This window comes from Quercus suber, unplaced genomic scaffold (assembly GCF_002906115.3).
Source record: "Quercus suber isolate HL8 unplaced genomic scaffold, Cork oak 2.0 scaffold_264, whole genome shotgun sequence".
NCBI lineage: Eukaryota > Viridiplantae > Streptophyta > Magnoliopsida > Fagales > Fagaceae > Quercus > Quercus suber.
The window spans coordinates 876362-895943 of NW_027069720.1; the positions used below are offsets into that span (position 1 = coordinate 876362).

Consider the following 19582-nt stretch of genomic DNA (forward strand, 5'->3'; position numbering starts at 1 on the left):
TTATCGATTGAAAATAAAACAATTGGAAAATTAATTAATAAAATAGTGCTGATATCAATCTCTATAAAGAATCAAAGCATGTGTTCGCTAGATACTAGCGCTAAGATTGAGGCAAAAACAACTAAAATCCTAAAACTCCAATTCTGTTTCTCAGTTGCTATAATGATTAACAAAGGTACATATATTACTCATAAATTTTAAAGAGTCGGTTCTTCATTCCTAACCTATTGAAATGTTTTCACTTTTTCTGCTCAAAACTCTATATGAAAATATATATATATATATATATTATTCTTTTTTTTATTCCTATATAATTGAAAAAAGTTCTTTGTTCCTATTTTTGTCCGTAGACTATTGAATAAGCACCATTTACAAAGATTAGGGACGAAAAATCAAAATGAGCTTTTGGTAAAGTTTAAAGACAAATTATATATTGAAAAATACTATTTTCACAACAAATTTTAAATGATAAGTTTTTACTTATTACTGGTAGGCAAAAAAGAAATTTCAATAGTAGATTTACATTAGAACCAATAACATATAAAAGAGAAAAGAGTTACTCTAATGCGTTTAGCATATAAAAGACTTAATTAGACACTTTAGGATGGCCTATCAACCTTAATTTCATACATCATGCAAACCCAGACAGAAGAGAAACAAAGCTGCTGCCTTTAAAGTAAAAATTAATAATAAACATCAAAACCAGATGAATCTGCTAGGTCCGCATCAGGACATCTGACAAAATATGAAAATAAGATACTCCCAGCTCAGTTTAACATCCTTTAACAAAAACTACATTGAGAACGATAATGTCAAAATTTAAGACAAACAAGAAAATGCAGTTCAACTCTCAGTTGCGTCCCTCAGCCTTCTGATGGTACTCCTAACAGTCACAGCACTTGCAGTACTGTCAAAGTAAAGCAGAAAAACAGAAATTAGAATCCTCAACTGCCAAACTTTTAAATGAATAACAAACTCAAAGCTTTGAGAAAAATCCTTACTTCAATGTGTAAGCACCTCCTGCTTTCACTTTTCCACAATCCTTGCAACCCCAGATGCCCACAGCCTTTCTCTTCACTGCAAACTGCAAAATTATACCATTCATTAAAATGATAGCTTGAATTAAAGCAGAGACTCAAATGGAACTCCAGTAAAGCCATTAACCAGAGTCCAGCATCTGAGTAGTCACTCAATGATAAGAGATGGACACAAGGGGAGATACCTTCCCGCAAAACTCGCAGAAGTATTTGCTGTGCTGGCTGACTTCCATCTTCTTAATCTGCTTCCTCAAACTAGCACCATATCGGGTCCCTGAAATAAAACAATATAAGTATGATAACTTAATCATAAAAGATGCAGTTGGTTCTTAATTAGTTAGGTTCTTATATTAATCTTGCCAATTTGCTAGGAAGTAACAGTGTTTGGGAGTGTAGATTGGGTTGGCCACATGCTGGTCCATGATTTTATATAAGTCAGGTCCTCCTTTTATGGTTTTGAACATTGGGTTTGTTTAGGTTTTGAATCTTCAATTTGTTTAAGTTGAGTTTGTATTCATGGCTTCTATAAATTTTGCACAAGTATTTGAAAAATGAAACTTTTGACAGCATCCTGACTCCTGAGTGAATGATACAACGACAATTGCAAGAATTTGTAATATTAAGCATAGTATGCCACACAAAATTCAGTCCATAAAATCAAACGTGAGATTTCATTAGCAAGTCAGATTATTTGAGTCTCATTTACCACAAACCAGCCACTTAGAGGAGGGAATGGCCAACCTACCATGCTAACTACACAACATTAACCTTTTTTTTCTTATCATCTACAATTATTCTAGCCCAGTAGTGTGAATGCAAAAAAGAGTAGCACATCTTCCCATTGATCTATAATTTTCAAGAGATGTATATCAAAGATAAAAATTTGTATGTAGAACTTACCATACTTCCCAACGATACCGGCCTTCTTGGTTCTCTTAGTCTGCATACCATCAGAATGATCAAGACATAAGGTAAGGCACAAACCATAAAAAACAAACATTAAAAGGCAACCCAGAAATAGTCATTTTCATATCTATGATTAACATCAACCAACAATAAACACATCCATTACTGGTAAACAGGAACAAAGAAACAACACTAGAATCAAAAGCTCAAGGAAAAAAAAATTATCACACTGCTATTACTCATATAATAAAAGAAAAACTTCCAAAAAATTATGCAATAAGTCATCTCATTACATACAAAATCATTCAGAAATCACACAGACCAGATGGCAACACATGCTTTCACAAAAATAGGACAATAAAACAGCAGCCTAGGATATCAAACTACAAAGTAGGCCCATAAAGCAGTGCACAAGTACTACCACTCTTAAGTTGCATCGACATTTTCAGAAGCAAAATGTAAACATCCCAAAAAATGGGTTAAACCTATTCATATCAACCCAATTGGAATCACAACTTTAGTTACCACCCAACATAGCATGTCCAAAATTATAGGATCTCCATACCATTACAAAAGAACCACCCTATACTCCAATACACACTATCACAGCACATCGAAACATATAAACCTTAAACCATTGTCTTCTGGGTAAAAAGAAGACAATCATCTATAATACTATTGTTCAACGGGATTGAGCTATTTTCTTTTAATATTACTTCAGCAATTAAAAATTCCAACAAAATATAAACAACCCAGAAAATCTTTAATAGATTCAAAGCCTCTAAGCTACTTAAACCATCTATTTCAATTGGTTTGCTTAAGCTGATTTCAAATCAAATATTTTCAAAAAAAACGATATAATAATTTCCAAACCGGAAAAAATCATCAGATTCAAGCTAAACCAGCATATGGGTAAGCATAATAACGTCATATAAACAACAAACAAACAATAAAAATTCTCCTTTTATTATTTTCTCAGCAACCAAACAACAGGGAAAAATGAAAGCAAACACAATTTTAAATCTAAAAGCTAACAGTTTTCTCAAAACCCAAATGCCAAAAACATAAATCAGATCCATTTTCCAGTTCAAACTTGAACATCACAAAGCTGAGAGAGTACCATTTTGGTTGGGGCTTAGGAGGAGCTGGAAACCCTAGAAGATGAACTCTCTCTGTTCACGAGCGGCCAAGCTAAGCGTATCGTTTCGTTAATTGCATTATATATATGTATTTATATATAAAGACACAGAGAGAGAGGCCACTAGGGTTTATGTTTTCTCTTTGAGGCCTGTGTTCGTGGGCCGGGTTTGTGAACCCAAAGGCCTATGAGTTTCCAACTTCTCTTTTGGATTTTATTTTAAGACAAAATTGCAAATTTTAACCATATATAAAGCTTGGGCTAAATTTGATATTCCTCACTCAAATATAATAATATAACTATTAATTCTCATTGTATAATTATAATTTTTTTTTTTATAGAATTTTAGTTGTAGTGTTTAATATTTATAGAAAAGTAATAAATTAATAATCAAGTAATACATAAACAAATTTGAACATGTAATTTTGTTTGGTAATAAAATTGAGCTCGTTCCAAGTTTGACTCATGTTTGAGATAAAATTAATAAAAAAAATCATAATATTTTAAAATTCAACTTGCTTGCAGCCATATATTTTTTCTTATGGATTTTCAATTTTTTTAAAATTATTTAATGACCATTTAAACATAACAATTAAAGAATGAGTAATGTTGCATGACATTTTTCATAATATAGTTGCATTGACAAGTTTTTATTGGTTTTTATCTAAGTCTTCTATTGACATCACTTTATTATCTTTTTTTATTTTCTAGGGAAAAAAAAAGGGGATTCGCTTGTGTAGTCATTACCCCCCATCCCATGGTACATTGTCACTTGGGGTTTTTTGGTAAGCTCATGGGTACCACTAGTGTATATCAAGGCATACCGCTACTTAACCTCATTACCATGTTTTCTACATTTTGAAGTTCGAGTCAGTAGTAGGTACTTGAACCCACAACCTCTTGGCACTTGATTCAAAGTGATGGATATTTCAAAGGTTACCATCTCAATAATTACGAATTTTTTATGACAATTTTTGTGACTCTAAACTTATTGATAAAGAATCTATAGTCATAAGGCTGTATAAAGAATCTATGGGTCTGTTCGAGGGCTGTATAAATTACCCCTCCATCTTGTCTCTCATGTTGAAAAGTAAATTTATTTATGTTTTAATAGGGATTCAATTTCCGGATCTTATGTCAATGGAGTGTGGAGAAAAAAATCTCCTTATATAAAGAAGTCTACAAGCAAATAATATGGTTCATATCCTCCCAAGTGTGATATAAATTTTTGAAGATTGTAACATATCCACCGCACAAAGTTTTTAAAACTATATTCACTATATTGTAATCGAGGGCTGTATAAATTACCCCTCCATCTTGTCTCTCATGTTGAAAAGTAAATTTATTTATGTTTTAATAGGGATTCAATTTCCGGATCTTATGTCAATGGAGTGTGGAGAAAAAAATCTCCTTATATAAAGAAGTCTACAAGCAAATTATATGGTTCATATCCTCCCAAGTGTGATATAAATTTTTGAAGATTGTAACATATCCACCGCACAAAGTTTTTAAAACTATATTCACTATATTGTAATGCATGCATATACACGAAAACATTCAACAACAGTGATGATGATGTGGTCTTAATTAGGTGAGTGAGACGATTATCTCAGTTTTTAGGTTGAGTATTAAGAATCGATCACTTGGTATGAAAATTAAAAAAATGAAATTAGATACATAACATTTTGTTCGGGAAAAAAAAAAGAAGGATAGTAGCATAAAATTATACAACAATTAAAAACTAATTTAAAATCAATTTTAGATTATGATCTTGCATTGACTTTAATATAATATATGAACTCTTTTAAAATAAGTGAATTTGATTTTGTTATCCTATAAATATTGAATATGTATTGAATATCATTATGTTGGTATTTATTTAAATTATTTTTTTGAAAAATATTTATTTCAACTATTATTTATACGATAAAATTAAATCTATTTATATCCAAAAAAATGAATAGAATTTTAGAAAGCACAAAGCATATCCAATTTCTAGTGCCACTTCCATATTTTGCCTAAGGTAAGACTAGAATATTACTCAAAAAAGAAGAAGAAAAAAAGATAAGACTAGAATAGAATACTATACAAATGAAAACAAAATGTGTGCCCACTATGACCAAGGCCAATCGTACATGTGTAAAACTCCTTTATTCAACCGAGTCCAACTTGTTCAATCAATTACATTCCTGATTCCTTTCATTTCCTATATATACTCTCTCAGTACAGTGGCAAATAAATTATAAGTGTGTAACAATCCTAGTGTCATTGCACAACTTTTTAGTTTTTATCACTGTGGTTCTTAATTACTTCTCAGCTCTAGACCGATCCAAAACAAAAAGAAAGGAGTAAACCTTCTTAATACGTCGGATTTCTAATAAGAACTGAGGTCCAACCAGGACATGAAGTTCCAAGCTCCTCCAATCAAAGTTCAAAGTTAACTCTGGTAAGTTATAACTTTGTAAGTTGAAAATTTTCTTAGCAAAAAATTTATATGATTAACCAAATAAATTAAAATAACTGCGTTTAATCATCAATTACACCCATGATTGGGAGATGATTTTAGGTGTAACAGGGATACGTGTAACGCCTCTACCATGGAAATCAGTGTAGTGCCCTTTGGGCCCAAAATTACCAAGAAATCAAGAACCATGATGATGCTAGTGAATTGTTCCAATTGCCGCACGCCTTTGCAGCTCCCTGCAGGTGCCACAGCGATCCGATGTGCACTATGCCAAGCTATCACGCACATCGTTAATACTCGCAATATGCTGCCTGCTCCTGCTCCTGCTCCTCCTTTTTCAACTTTGCCCTTATACAACGTGCCTCCTTCTCCATTGCTGTACAACCACATGCCTCCAGGGCCTCCCATCAATGCGCACGGGAGAAAGAAGGCGGTGATCGTGGGGATATTATATAGGTACTCATGGTACGAGCTCAAAGGTTGCATCAATGACGCTAAATGCATGCGATACCTCTTGATCAATAAGTTTCACTTCCCCCAAGAGTCCATTCTCATGCTCACCGGTATGTGTGTATCTTTGTATCTTTGATCTATAAGTTTCACTTCCCCCAAGATATCTGTGACTCTTATCATAATGGTTTGTTTCATCTCTTTCTTATTGTAGTAATTTGCAACATGAGTATGATCATTATGTATGTATGTATGTATGTTAGTAAGGCCTCATCCTTTAGCTTGCTTTTGCAACCAAAATTTCATGTGTGAGAGTGTGGATATATATGTCTAAGCATATATTAGGTTGATTTGGATTGTACTATGTAAAGCATTATATGTGCTAGTATATTCTCGATTGAGCTTGCCTCTTGTATCTTGCTTGAGCCTACCGCTTAGTTGATCTAGGATGACAAGTGCGGAAAATAGAAATAAGGAAAAGAAAAAGAAAAAAAAAAAGACAAAGACAAATTCTTGGTTTTACTACCCAGAATATGTAGGAAACCCTAGACTTCATCCCCTAACGGTGTTTGGAGTCACCACTAAGCTAAAAAAATTATTTTCTAATTAGAAATTTTGAATTCAAATTGTAATGCTCAAACTTTCTTGGAGCCTTTTTTAAATAGGATTTGAGAGTACCTTCTTCTAAGAGCTAGGCTAAAACTTGTCCACGTCTCATGTCCAAACGATCATCTCCCGTCGTCGTTTTGGCTTGCTATCTCTCTATCTTGAATCGCTAGTGATGGTAGGACTCTGTCTTCTAGTCTTGGCCTTGGCTGCTAATTAAATGGAAGACATCCTTTTAGAGGCATCATATTTTTTAAGAAAAAACGAGACTTTCCTAGGTCTTCTAGGGGAACTAGTGCTTGCTTATAAATATGATAATTGGGTGGCTTTTAAAATTGGATTTGCCAATATGGTAAACTTTTGTTTATCATGCCAAAATTAAATTCAAAATTCAAAAGTGAAATTTAGAAAATATGAAATTTCAAATGAGAAAAAAAAATTGAAATAATAAATGTTGAAATAATTTTAAATATGCTCCTTCCATCAATTGGCCTACAAATAATTGAATAGATCTGTGCAAGGCAATAAAGCTAGATCTGTTGATACATCCAAATCATCACCATATGTTGGTCTCACTAGTCATTATTACCAAGGTTACATATCTGCGATTTTTGGAGGATTCCCATGTCAAGGTGTTACTTTTCAGGTTGATTTGTGCAATGTTTGTTTTTGCTTGACTGAGAGGCCTACCAGTAAAAGCAAATACTCTTTTTTTTAGAAACAATAAAAGCAAATACTTAATTTAGAAAACAGTTTTATTTCAGCTTTTCTAAGCAAACCCTGCCTTAAGAAACAAAGGTTTTATAGAACTTCACTAGTTATGGCTGTGGTAATTCTTAAAACATGATAGTGATAATTCTTACCTGAAATATGAAACGCAGAAGAAGAAATTGATCCATACAGAATTCCAACTAAGTACAACATTAGGATGGCATTAAATTGGCTTGTACAAGGTTGCCAACCAGGAGATTCTCTATTGTTTCACTATTCTGGTCATGGCTCACGACAGAGGAACTCTAGAGGAAATGAAGTCGATGGATACGATGAAACTCTATGTCCTTTGGACTTCGAAACTCAGGGTATGATTGTTGATGATGATATCAATGCAACAATTGTCAGACCTCTTCCTCTTGGTGTTAAGCTTCATGCAATAATAGATGCTGGTCATAGTGGCACGGTACTAGATTTGCCATTTCTTTGTCGGATGAATAGGTTAGTGATACTAAAAGCTTTGATTATCGCACGCTCTTTATTTTTCGTTGCACACATACATCACTTATTTCATATTTTAAATATGAGTATCAATAATAAAAAGAATATGGACATTGCTCGTGAAATTATGAATATTGTGTGTGCAAAATGTATATCAACAATGTAAGAGAAAATTTTCCCTAACATTAAACATGTTTTTAGTTTATAAATGTACTATTATGGCCACCTCATTCTTCGCAAGCAACACAAATTGAGCAGTGAGCACTGGTGGGGCTTTGGTGAATTAAGCATGTGACACACTTTTTTTCAGAGTGATTTGTACAATGGGAAAGAGAAAATAATTTGTTTTAATTCGAGGAAAAATCAAACCAACAATAGACTTTAATTTTTATAAATTCTGATATGCATTCTTATTAACAATAAGAATGAGTACTTATCCAACATATGTAGATGACTACGATTACAATTGCTAAAAGATAACATCAACTTTGAAGCAAAGCTATCCACATACATGGGCACTTTACACATAACATGTACATATAAAGTTTTTCTTTGTTATCTAATTATACTATCTGATTTTTTTTTTTAATCATGGATGATCTAAATATAAATGATACTTAACACTCATATTTTCATCGAGTTTCAGTTTTTCTTTTTTCAACATAATTTATTGTAAAACATTTCCCCAAATTACTATGTATTTTATAAAGTTTTTCTTATCCACAACTTACACTTTCTTCTTGGTAATAATAGGGCTGGACAATATATATGGGAGGATCATCGCCCTCGATCAGGTGTATGGAAAGGAACAAGTGGTGGAGAACTTATTTCCTTTAGTAGTTGCGAGGATGATCAGACCTCTGCTGAATCATCTGTATGTATTTGTAAATGCAAGCCAACATGCACTTTGGAAATGTTTTATAGAACTATACTAGTTATCATATAGCACGAAAGACATGAAGATGATGATAACATACGATATTAATGATAAAAAAACGTAATTTTACAATTTTATCTGAAATCGCGTTTTGAAAACACAATTTTAAAGAGAATATGTACTGAGTATGCAATAACGAGTATGAAACAAGATTTTTCCATAACAATAATGACGACACCGGCAACAAGATGTTATATGATGTTTTTATGGAGATTGCAGGCTCTATCAAAGACAACATCGACAGGAGCCATGACTTACTGCTTCATCCAAGCAATTGAGAGTGGGCATGCAACTACATATGGGAGTGTACTCAATTCCATGCGTACTGCCATTCGATGTACGGGCAGAAATGACCTTGGTGTTGGTGGTGGTGCTGTGACATCTCTCCTTAATATGCTTTTGATAGGAGGAAGTGTTGGTGGTGGGCTAAGACAGGTATTTGCTTCTTATATTGTTACTTAATCTTAGGGTGGTCAATATTCGACCCAACTCGTGAACATGACCCGAATTCAACACGGGTTTTTGTGGGTTAGGATCGGGCCTTAGTAGGTTTGGGTCATAAATAGATCAACCCGAAAGCGACATGATAAGAAATAGGTCATAAGCGGGTTAACCCGCGTGACTCGCAATAGACACGTTTGACACACCAATTTATTTGTGTTAACCCGAAATGACTCATTTAACACAATCCGTTTAACTCGTATAACAAATAAATATTCATTTTATTTTAGATTTGTCAAATACCTTATTATTCTTAGATATTGTTTTCCATTAAATTATTTTGGAAAACGGCTTCATCTCTCAGCAAGTTAAATAAGAGAAGTGTTAGAAGATTGTTTTTAACTTATTTAAGGTTTCTACCAAACATAGGAAAATGAGACAGTTTTATAGAAAATACTTTTTGGAAAATGACTCATTTTTTAAAAAACATTATTTCTAAAACAAACAGAACGTCGATTAATCATAATTTATTATATATTTTTATATAGAAAATAATCTCATCTTAAAACGAAAATAAAAAATATTATATATTAGCTATTGCAATTGATAGATTATGAAGTATAACACAAAAAGTACCACGGACAAGAGAATTCTATTCATGGGATATCTACTACAAATTGATGTGCATGTATGGCATTAGATTTAAAAAATAAAAATAAAAAATTAAATGACCATTTACTCTTTAAGTCAAAGCTCATCAGATGTGTATAACTATTTATTAATTTCTGTGATGTTTGATGTCTTCCTGAATTTATGCGAGCAATAAGTTGTTAGTACTTTTGACTCATTTTCCATTGTGTTTTATTTGTTTACAGGGGCCACAGTTGACTGCCTGCCAGCCATTTGATGTGTATACAAAACCTTTTTCCCTATGATTTTTTTTTAATAGTTTATTTATAGGTTGAAATATTATATAATGGTACTGACTAGTTGATGACTCGTGCTATTTCGAAATATTTTGTAAGGAATTATACTATGCCTCATGTATAATACTTATTATGTGATACAATATTTGCGAAATAAACTTCAATTAGATTATATCTAATTAAAAAGACATGATAATCAAGAATATTGAGCATTTTACTTGATTGAATTGAAAAATACTTAATTATTTCCACTAATTTTCTTGATTGCGTGTATTTAATTTTGGGTTGTTTTTTATTATTATACTTTGTTTACCAAAATAACTCAATCTGAACAAAAATATCATATTTCAAATAAGTTGTTTCTTAAATAAATCTTACAAAAAGTAATCATAAAATTTTATTTTACATAAATAATTATTGTACCACTACAAATAATTAATCCATGAAAACAAATGCATTTATTTTATTAATACTCAATTTAATTACATAGCACGAATTTAGAATAATGAGTGTGGGGCCAGAAAGTCAGGCAGCCTCGGCCCACTTTAAACCAGGCCCAAAAGCCCATGCCGAGGATGTATGTAGGGTTCGAAGATAAAACTAAGAAGTTCAGTCTCCAAGGAACTGGTCTCAGGATGACTCCGTCCTTAGACATCCGAGACCATAGAAGTACGCAAGCACCACACCATAATGGGGGGTCTTCTTGAATATCTGAGGAGGAAAGAGCAAGTGCCACGCGTCAACAATGGGAGCATGGCAGAGGAGCAAGTCTAAGACGAGCTGTCACCTCCACATTAAATGTCCACAACTAACGTCCTGGCCGCACTAATGAGGAGGGGATTACAGAACAATGTTGCCTTAGTTGCCGCAACCCACAGGAAGAATGGGAAGGTGGCTGATGGGACAGGTACTCAAGTAGTGGCCTGGTTGCTCAACAAATGTAAGGTTATGATCAATGGGGAAAGGAGTATATAATGTAAGGGACCCCTCTTGGAAGGAGGGGGGAGAAAAAAGAAGAAAAAGGAGGGTAGCAATCTGCATTCTCCTGGGAGCAATTGTAACCAATCACCAAGGAAGTAATAAGAATTGCAAGCTCCTAAGAGAAAGGCCGAGGAGCATCATTGTTCACTTTCATCTGAGAGCTATCACGCATGGTCGTTGCATCCCTTACTAGGGCCTAGTTCTTAACCCCGCTCTCTACAAATTAATTGCAGGGCTAGCTGGGCTTGGGTCCACTCCCTTAACCCATCAGGAGCCCCGAACCTGGTCCCTACAATGAGTATTGAAAATGATTTAGGAAATGTAAATTTTTAAGATGAATCATATATTATATTAAAGTCAAAGCATAATTAGAATCCAAATAAAATCCAATTTAGTTTTTATTTTGGTTGGGCCCACAGCAAACAATATATAGGAGAGTTATTCAATAATAAACATGGTGACATTCATGAGTCATGCCTTAGAGTGCTCGAACTATGATTGAAAAATAACCACTTGAAGCCAATAGAGAATGTGACACTAGCATTCCACTAAAAAACTATAGACCCAAAAATCAGCCAACTTGATGCCTGTGGCGGTTGGTGGCAGGTCTTTGCTCTCAAGAAACCAATTTCGACAAGTCCAATTATTAGGGACCCAAAGTCATCAAGTTGAGTTCAAGTTGGGCACAAACTTGACCGGAACGGACCCATGAACAGCTTGCCTGCCGTTAATAAATGGAATACAAATGGAAACTAACTACTTTATCGGCTCAATTGAATGAAAAACAAGTATTTCAAATTTTAAAAAATAAAAAGGTATTTTAAAACTACAGTCAAATCAAAGTGGTGTAAAAAGGTGATTTTATTATTATTTTTTATTGTAAGTGCGGCACTGCTTCCATAGTTCCATTTAGTGGCGTAAAAAGGTGAGGAAAAAACATTTCCTCACAACCAATCATAAATTTCTTGATCATGCACTCCCTTACTTATTTTTAAAATTAAAAAAGTATATTACAATTTTTTTTTAAAGGAGTGCAAGGTTCATTTATTATAAAATGAGTACTAAAAATAGCATACAAATTAGTAAATTTTTTAAATTACTTTATTTTACTATAAAAATATATTTTACAATTAATAATCAAAGTTTTGTTTTTTTAACAAGACTTTTTTTTTTTTTTTTTTTTTTTTTTTTTTGGAAGAGGTATGGTGGTGGTGTGTTGGCCAGTCTGTCCATGTCGGGCCTACAACAACTCTCTCATCATCTCTTTTCGCCGCGTTACAAAATGAGAGTCCGATTTATATCCCAACTCACTCGTTATTGCAGTTCTTCTATTCTTACGTCGACTTCCATAAACGAAAAAGTATTTTTGTATCGAGGATAATTCTTAAGCACGAAAAATGATGTTTTATCCCCTCATTTTTTATAGTGAGTCTTGTCAGCTTACGTTAACGAATGAATTTTTTAAATACTATCGGGGTGTTTGGTCTGTGTTTTTAAACAATTATTTTTAATTTTTAAATAATATTTTATATATTTTAATTTTTTTTATCTACACATATTTTCACAAATATTTTCAAATAATAATTTTTAATTTTTAAATACATGTACTAAACAGGTTTTATATCTTTATTATGTAAGAGTATATTACAATAATCTGTATTACAATAAACCTTAACATGAATATATATAAGTGACTAAACTCTAGACTACTACTATAAGTAAAAAATGAGTTTAAACTTATTATATTAGACTAATATTTTTAATATATTTTTAATGGGGAATATAATTTATAGATGTTTTGACTGCAAAAAAAAAAAAAATTCTCAATGTTTTGGTAGTTCTTACGAATTTTCCTTGGATCGAATGATTAAAAAAAATAAAATCAAAGAACTAGAAAGTAGTAGAAAGTAGTGGGGTTATTTTTTATTAGTTCTTACGTCGGATTTTCAACAACAAAAGTCCAACCAACCAACCAGAAGTTACAAAGTTACAACTCACAGCCAGATCTTCCTCCAAACAAAAAACTTCATAAAGTATATCTTTTTAATTTTTTAATTAATATTAATTAATAATTAATAATAATTCCTCCGCAGACATAATAACCGCGTTGGATTAAGATTAAACAAACAAACAAACAAAATTCTTAAAATAATAATATCCATTTATTAAAAAACACAAAAAAAAAAAAACCTCAACGCTCTCTCTTTCTTCTTCAACAAAAACAAGCTCTGTATCTCTCTCTCTCTCTCAAAGATCAAAACTTTAAATTCAAAATCCCAATAATACCCTTTCGAGTTTTTTTCATTCATCACCATGATGATGAGGCCTCCGCCATTGCTAGTGAATTGCTCCAATTGCCAAACCCCTCTGCAGCTCCCAGCTGGAGCCACGGCGATTCGCTGCGCTCTCTGCCAGGCTGTCACCCACATCGCCGACCATCGCAATGCTCCGCCTCCTCCTTCTTCGGCTGTTTCTCAATCCTACGCGCCGCCGCCGCCGCCTGCTCCTTCGCCGTACAGCCACGCGCCTCCGGGCCCCCCGCCGAACGCGCACGGGAGGAAGAAGGCGGTGATAGTTGGGATATCGTACAGGTACTCGAGGCACGAGCTTAAAGGTTGCATCAACGATGCGAAGTGCATGAAGTACCTGTTGATCAACAAGTTCCAGTTTCCTCAAGAGTCCATTCTCATGCTCACAGGTAGGTACACCCCATGTTGTGTAAATAAATGTCATTGCTTTTTTTTGCTTTTTAAGGTTAGGATTCATTTGAATGTTTGTATGATCTCTCTCTCTCTCTCTTATTGTAATGTCATTATGATCATGCACTCTTAAGAGTAGAGTTTCTATTAGAATAATGGTTGAGTGATTAAATTCGTGACTTTTAATAGTGGTAGCTTATCATGGTATCATAATAGATAGTCGTGTCCAAGAGACTCGTAGCTCAACTAGAATCCCACATCCCCAAAATATTGAATTATAAAATAATAATAGCTAGTCTCGAGTTTAAATTCTGTATTTATGCTACCTTTCTATTTAAAATGTTAAAAATTTCATGTGTTAGGATAATGGTTAAATCATAAATGATTAAATACGTCATTTTGTAATAGCTTAGGATTTTGGGACAAGTGGTAGTTTAACTGTAATGTGTGTGTCATGCATGTATGTGTACTATGTATATTTATGGTTGTATGCGAGTTCATAAATTTGGTTCCTTTAGATTTTTGTGTGTATGTGCATAACGTATGTTTTAGGTTTGATTTCAGAATCTCTTTGTATGTAAATTTGGTTCTTTTTGGTTGTAGTTGTAGATGAAGCTCCCATCAAACTCACATATAAAGCTGAATCTTGAATGGGAATTTTTTAACCATCTTAAACAGAAAAATTTAGCTTTTCCAGCACATGTAAAAGGGAATCAACATTATAATAAACTCGAAACCATCCAAACCCATACAAAGAAAGAAACTACAACTGGACTGTAACATACATAAAAGGAAATATAAAAGTAACAAATATTTGAGATTTTCGAGGGATTGTGTTCATAATTGGTGATCAAAACGTAAGCCTTGCCCATCATGATCAAGATATTATATATGCATATTATCAGATTGTAAGTAAATGCCATGTTTTAATTCTTCCACCCATCATGATCAAGATATTATATCAGTAGCATACAGTTTTTTTTTTAAATCACATTTGATAGAAAATTCTTCATAAAAATAAATTTTCTATCAAATTAGTGGCTTAAATAAGCTCTACCCTTTTTTTTTTTTTTTTTTTTTGGGAATAAAGGTTTATAGATTTCAAAGCACAAGAATGAAGTCACAACGAAATGACATAGTAATGCCTTTTCCATACCCAAAGCAATTGCATTTTCATTAGCTTCCTGCAATCCAGAATTCAGTTTTATTAAATTGAGCTGCATTAAGCACACCAAATCATTTGACATTGAAAGTCAAGAAAGATAAAATCTCTTATTAACTTCTGGAAGTATTTACATGTCTTTATTAACTGTAAAGAAAGCACGGATTTCAAATCAAGTCAATTATGATGTTAGTGTGCATATGCAATCATTAATTTCGGCCTGTATCATTACTGTTCAATATTTTTTATGTAGATCCTACCACTCAGTAAATTGTGATTATATATGTGCATTGAACCCAAAGTATGTATTTTCAAGAGAACCTGTACTCTTTGGTTTTATGGCTATCCAGTTGCACCCCTTTTTGGCTAAAGAAGTATATTCGCTACTAGACTTCTTTGAGACATGGACTTCAAGAAAACTAGGCATTAATTCAAGCTGTGTTAGTAAATGAGTCATAGGTTAGTGGTGCATCATTCGGCTTTGAGTCATTTACTCTATTTATGGATAAGTGAGCATAACATATTCAGAATGAGGTCTATTGGTGAATGCTGTTTGCCAGATGATAATTTTTGTGTGTGTACTTGGTTTAGTGGTAGTTAAAGTAGTGGTTGTCTTTTCCGTGCAGTTTAACCACACTTAAAGAGTAACCGAATAATTTCTTTAAAATAGAAAAAGAAAACATTGCTGCAACCAATGATACTAGATGAGCTACCCATGAAAAAAAAAAAAAACCAATGATACTAGATGAGAGGATTTTGACCAGTCAGCATCAGGAAAGTTACCAGAGGAAGTTAGCAAAAAATGAAGTTACCAGAAGAAGCATGATAGGAAGGAAGAAGCCTTCTGTTCATGAAATTTCTTCACAAATCTGCAACAAGAAGCATGACAGGAAATCAATTCATCAGTGTTACAAGATCCACAAAGTGCCACAAGTGGCTGAGGGTTTGCATGAAAACTTTAGGCCTTAGGAGAGAAGATCCTTGGGATAACTCAATGCATAGTGCTACAAATAATTGATTAATTCTGTGCAAGGCAATAAAGCCAGCTCTGTTGTTAGATCCAAAGCATCACTATATTTTGGTCGCACTTGGCATTAATCTATTGAATAAACCATGTATGTATTGTTTGAGTGTGAAAGTTATTGCCAAGGGTTCATATCTGTGATTTATGGAGGATGGAAGGCATCTAATTTTCCATGTCAAGGTGTTGATTTCCAGGTTGATCTTCTGCAGTGTTAGTTATGCATGACAGTACGATATGGTTAAAACCAATTACCAATGTGGTGTCTAGTTTTGACTGACAAAAGTAGCCTCTGAATGGAACATGGTTGCTTGACTGCTTTTATCCTTTCTGAAGAACCATTGAGAATCTGTTGCATGGCGGGGTTTAAATTTATTTAAAGACTAAATACTTGGTTTTTGCTCTCCCTATCTAGAACATGACTGTATAAACAAGTAACCTGGTAGAAAGCAAAGCTTGGTACGCTTGGGCCAGGACTTTGCAAACCAATCATGGTAAAGCATAGGTGTCCTATCATGATTTGATTTGCAATATGCTTTTCAACTAGTCATGAACTGCAACCTTAGATTGGTGTTTGGGTTGAGCATAATCAGGACTCCCTCCTCCCCCTCTTTCCTTCCTCTCACCCCCAAGGATTAGCACTTATTAGTTCAAAATCTGGAATCACCACATTTTCCTCGTGTTTTTGTGCTGCCTATTGGTTCAAGCCCCCCTCCTTCCCTCCCCCATTATGTATGTATTAAAAAATAAATTTCCACACAAGTTTCACTTATAAAAAAATAAAAATAAAAAACTTTTTTGGTGCTGCCTATAACCAAATGAAAGAAAAAGAGAGTTGCCAGTGTTATACAATTTGCAAACGTCTTCATTTATATAAATAAAGTCTTAATTTGTAAACAGTTTTATTTCAGTATTTCTAGGCAATCAAATGAGGCAGAAGCAGACTCTGTATTAAGAAACCAATTTTTAATTACTGAGTTTATTGCAATTTTTTAAATGTCATTCATCATTAATTTGTATCATTGAAGGACATATGGGTGTTGCCTGTTCCAGCAACCTAAATTTTTGATGTCTCTCATTTTAGAACATGATAGTTGTAATTCTTACCTGAAATATGAAATGCAGAAGAAGAAACTGATCCATACAGAATTCCAACTAAATACAATATGAGGATGGCATTATATTGGCTTGTTCAAGGTTGCCAACCAGGAGATTCCCTAGTGTTTCACTATTCTGGTCATGGTTCACGGCAGAGGAACTATAATGGTGATGAAGTGGATGGATACGATGAAACTCTATGTCCTTTGGACTTCGAAACTCAGGGTATGATAGTTGATGATGAGATCAATGCAACAATTGTCAGACCTCTTCCTATTGGCGTTAAGCTTCATGCAATAATAGATGCTTGTCATAGTGGCACTGTACTAGATTTGCCATTCCTTTGCCGGATGAACAGGTTAGTTTATATTAAATACATTTGTAGGTTTATAAATATACATTAAGTTTCAGCAAAAAAAGATATACATATTAAGTTTTTCTTTGTTATAATTATATTATTAGCACATAGCAGTTGGGAGTGGTGTAGTGGAAGACCAAAGTCTTTCAGAAAATTTGAATTTCCAGAGAGATGGACATCCTGTTTTCATTTTAATAATGTCTGAACAATTTCTTAGAACCTTGCTTTTGTTCTATATGGTTTTTGAAAAATTGAAATTACACTCTTAAAGAAGAAAGAAAAGAAAAGAAAAGAAATGAAATGACACTTCTATTTCTATTCAGTTCATTCACTAAGTTCAAGTTATCTGAATTTATTTCCTTCTCTTTTATCTGTAGTTATACCATTTTAATATATCTTTGGGACCAAATCTTTTACTGTTCTTATAATTTCCTTCTTGGTAATAGGTCTGGACAATATATATGGGAGGATCATCGCCCTCGATCAGGTATATGGAAAGGAACAAGTGGTGGAGAAGTTATTTCCTTTAGTGGGTGCGATGATGATCAGACCTCTGCTGATACATCTGTAAGTTTTTGAAAATCTAAGCAGACGCTTTGGAAATGTTTTATGGAACTACAAGTTTTTATACATCAAAAGGCATGATGATGATGATAACAGTGATAACACCAACACCAGCAATAACATGTTATACGATGTTTTTATGGAGACAGGCTCTATCAAGGATCACATCAACAGGTGCCATGACTTTCTGCTTCATCCAAGCAATTGAGCGTGGGCATGCGACTACATATGGGAGTGTACTCAGTTCGATGCGTACTGCCATTCGGAGTACTGGAAGCAATGACCTTGGTGGTGGTGCTGTGACATCTCTCCTCACCATGCTTGTGACAGGAGGCAGTGTTGGTGGTGGGCTAAGACAGGTATTTGCTTGCTATATTGTTTAGTTAATATATGATGTCATACAGTGAAAGTCCTTCTTTGTGTGATATTTACTCTCAAATTCTGTGCCTGTTGCCTTGGGGTTTTTTTTTTTTTTTTTAAGTGACCCTATTTGTCAGTTGCAAGTAATTTCCAAGCATGAGTATGCACCATTTACTCTTAAATCAAAGCTCATCAGATGTGTGTAATTACTATAAGCAATTCTATGATGTATGAAGTCTTCCTGATTTTATGCAAGCAATGATTTTTCAGTACTTTAAACTCATTTTCCATTGTGTTTTTATTTGTTTACAGGAGCCACAGTTGACTGCCTGCCAGACATTTGATGTGTATACAAAACCTTTCTCCTTGTGATTTTTTATATTCTATCTACAGATTTATTAGTTAGAAATTAAATATTATATTGAGGAAAGGGTTTTTCTTTATTGTTGAAAACACATTGCTTATGATGTATTTTATTGATGGAACAAGCTTTGTGTCTCCAAAGTCCAAGCCCCATATTTTATACATGACATTCATGCAGCAACTTTGACCTGAAATTTCATTTTCATTTTCATTTTCATTTTTTGGAAATTATGTTCTTATGAGTTATAACCAGAGAAACTACCTCAGGGAACTGAACAATACCTCATATCATGTACAAAAGCGACTGCCATTTCCTGGAGACGTTAGACATAATATTAGTTACAGAAAGAAGCATATGAAAGAAGCAAAGGTTACAGCTTTGTATAATATCATTGGTTTAATGACTTCATCCTCTTCGAAGAATGTACTTACGTTTGTACATTTAAGGCGAGAATCGAATAAAATATCAGTGCTTTAACCCTCTGGCCTCTGCTCCCATCTCCTTAGGTAGGCTATGAAATCAATGACCTGAAAATCCAGGAAGACTAAATTTGAGACTTAATCATTGAAAAGGAGTTGAAGATTCTCATTCATGGCTATAAAACAATCATATAATAAAACACACTTAGCCCTACCTCCCTGTCCTCAGTCATCATGACTCTGGCCATCATCTTCTTAAACAAGCAGCTACAGCAGAATAGGACCCTTCCAACATATTAATGCAATATGGAATTCCAAAGGGGCTATGTAATGGAAAACTTTTAGACATGAATTTCTGTGAAGAACTGTCTTCACACCAAATGGAATTTCTTAGTTGATAAGAAATTCTGGTCCCTAATGGTGAATGTTGATGGAACAA

The 19582-nt window shown here is 33.6% G+C and overlaps 3 protein-coding genes and 1 long non-coding RNA gene across 4 annotated transcripts; 2 read left to right on the top strand and 2 right to left on the bottom strand.

Annotated features, from left to right (window-relative positions):
- Positions 1–648: 648 nt before the first annotated feature.
- LOC112002932 (large ribosomal subunit protein eL43z) lies at positions 649–3194 on the bottom strand. Its single transcript, XM_024035094.2, has 5 exons — positions 3064–3194; positions 1938–1977; positions 1223–1311; positions 1002–1084; positions 649–907 (listed from the first exon to the last, which is right to left on the bottom strand). The coding sequence occupies exons 1-5, from the start codon at positions 3064–3066 to the stop codon at positions 844–846; spliced, it is 279 nt and encodes a 92-aa protein (XP_023890862.1). The 5' UTR covers positions 3067–3194; the 3' UTR covers positions 649–843.
- Positions 3195–5343: 2149 nt separating this feature from the next.
- Positions 5344–10222, top strand: LOC112002928 (metacaspase-1). The gene is made up of 6 exons (XM_024035090.2): positions 5344–5527; positions 5648–6108; positions 7483–7813; positions 8567–8687; positions 8970–9185; positions 10067–10222. The coding sequence occupies exons 2-6, from the start codon at positions 5679–5681 to the stop codon at positions 10124–10126; spliced, it is 1158 nt and encodes a 385-aa protein (XP_023890858.2). The 5' UTR covers positions 5344–5527; positions 5648–5678; the 3' UTR covers positions 10127–10222.
- A 3055-nt stretch (positions 10223–13277) lies between these two features.
- LOC112002929 (metacaspase-1) lies at positions 13278–18940 on the top strand. Its single transcript, XM_024035091.2, has 5 exons — positions 13278–13796; positions 17106–17436; positions 17883–18003; positions 18150–18359; positions 18673–18940. The coding sequence occupies exons 1-5, from the start codon at positions 13412–13414 to the stop codon at positions 18730–18732; spliced, it is 1107 nt and encodes a 368-aa protein (XP_023890859.1). The 5' UTR covers positions 13278–13411; the 3' UTR covers positions 18733–18940.
- Positions 18941–19005: 65 nt separating this feature from the next.
- On the bottom strand, positions 19006–19582 carry LOC136070847 (uncharacterized). The gene is made up of 3 exons (XR_010632084.1): positions 19359–19582; positions 19156–19251; positions 19006–19037 (listed from the first exon to the last, which is right to left on the bottom strand). It is a non-coding gene; the product is annotated as an uncharacterized LOC136070847 (long non-coding RNA).

Coding starts and splice junctions, on each gene's coding strand:
- LOC112002932 (XM_024035094.2), bottom strand. Junction 1,312..1,937: donor CGGTATCGTTGGGAAGTATG/GTAAGTTCTACA, acceptor GTTTTATTTCAG/GGACCCGATATGGTGCTAGT. Junction 908..1,001: donor GGAGGTGCTTACACATTGAA/GTAAGGATTTTT, acceptor TTACTTTGACAG/TACTGCAAGTGCTGTGACTG.
- LOC112002928 (XM_024035090.2), top strand. CDS start 5,679: ATGGAAATCAGTGTAGTGCCCTTTGGGCCCAAAATTACCAAGAAATCA. Junction 7,814..8,566: donor TTTCTTTGTCGGATGAATAG/GTTAGTGATACT, acceptor TGGTAATAATAG/GGCTGGACAATATATATGGG. Junction 9,186..10,066: donor TTGGTGGTGGGCTAAGACAG/GTATTTGCTTCT, acceptor ATTTGTTTACAG/GGGCCACAGTTGACTGCCTG.
- LOC112002929 (XM_024035091.2), top strand. CDS start 13,412: ATGATGATGAGGCCTCCGCCATTGCTAGTGAATTGCTCCAATTGCCAA. Junction 18,004..18,149: donor AGACCTCTGCTGATACATCT/GTAAGTTTTTGA, acceptor TTATGGAGACAG/GCTCTATCAAGGATCACATC. Junction 18,360..18,672: donor TTGGTGGTGGGCTAAGACAG/GTATTTGCTTGC, acceptor ATTTGTTTACAG/GAGCCACAGTTGACTGCCTG.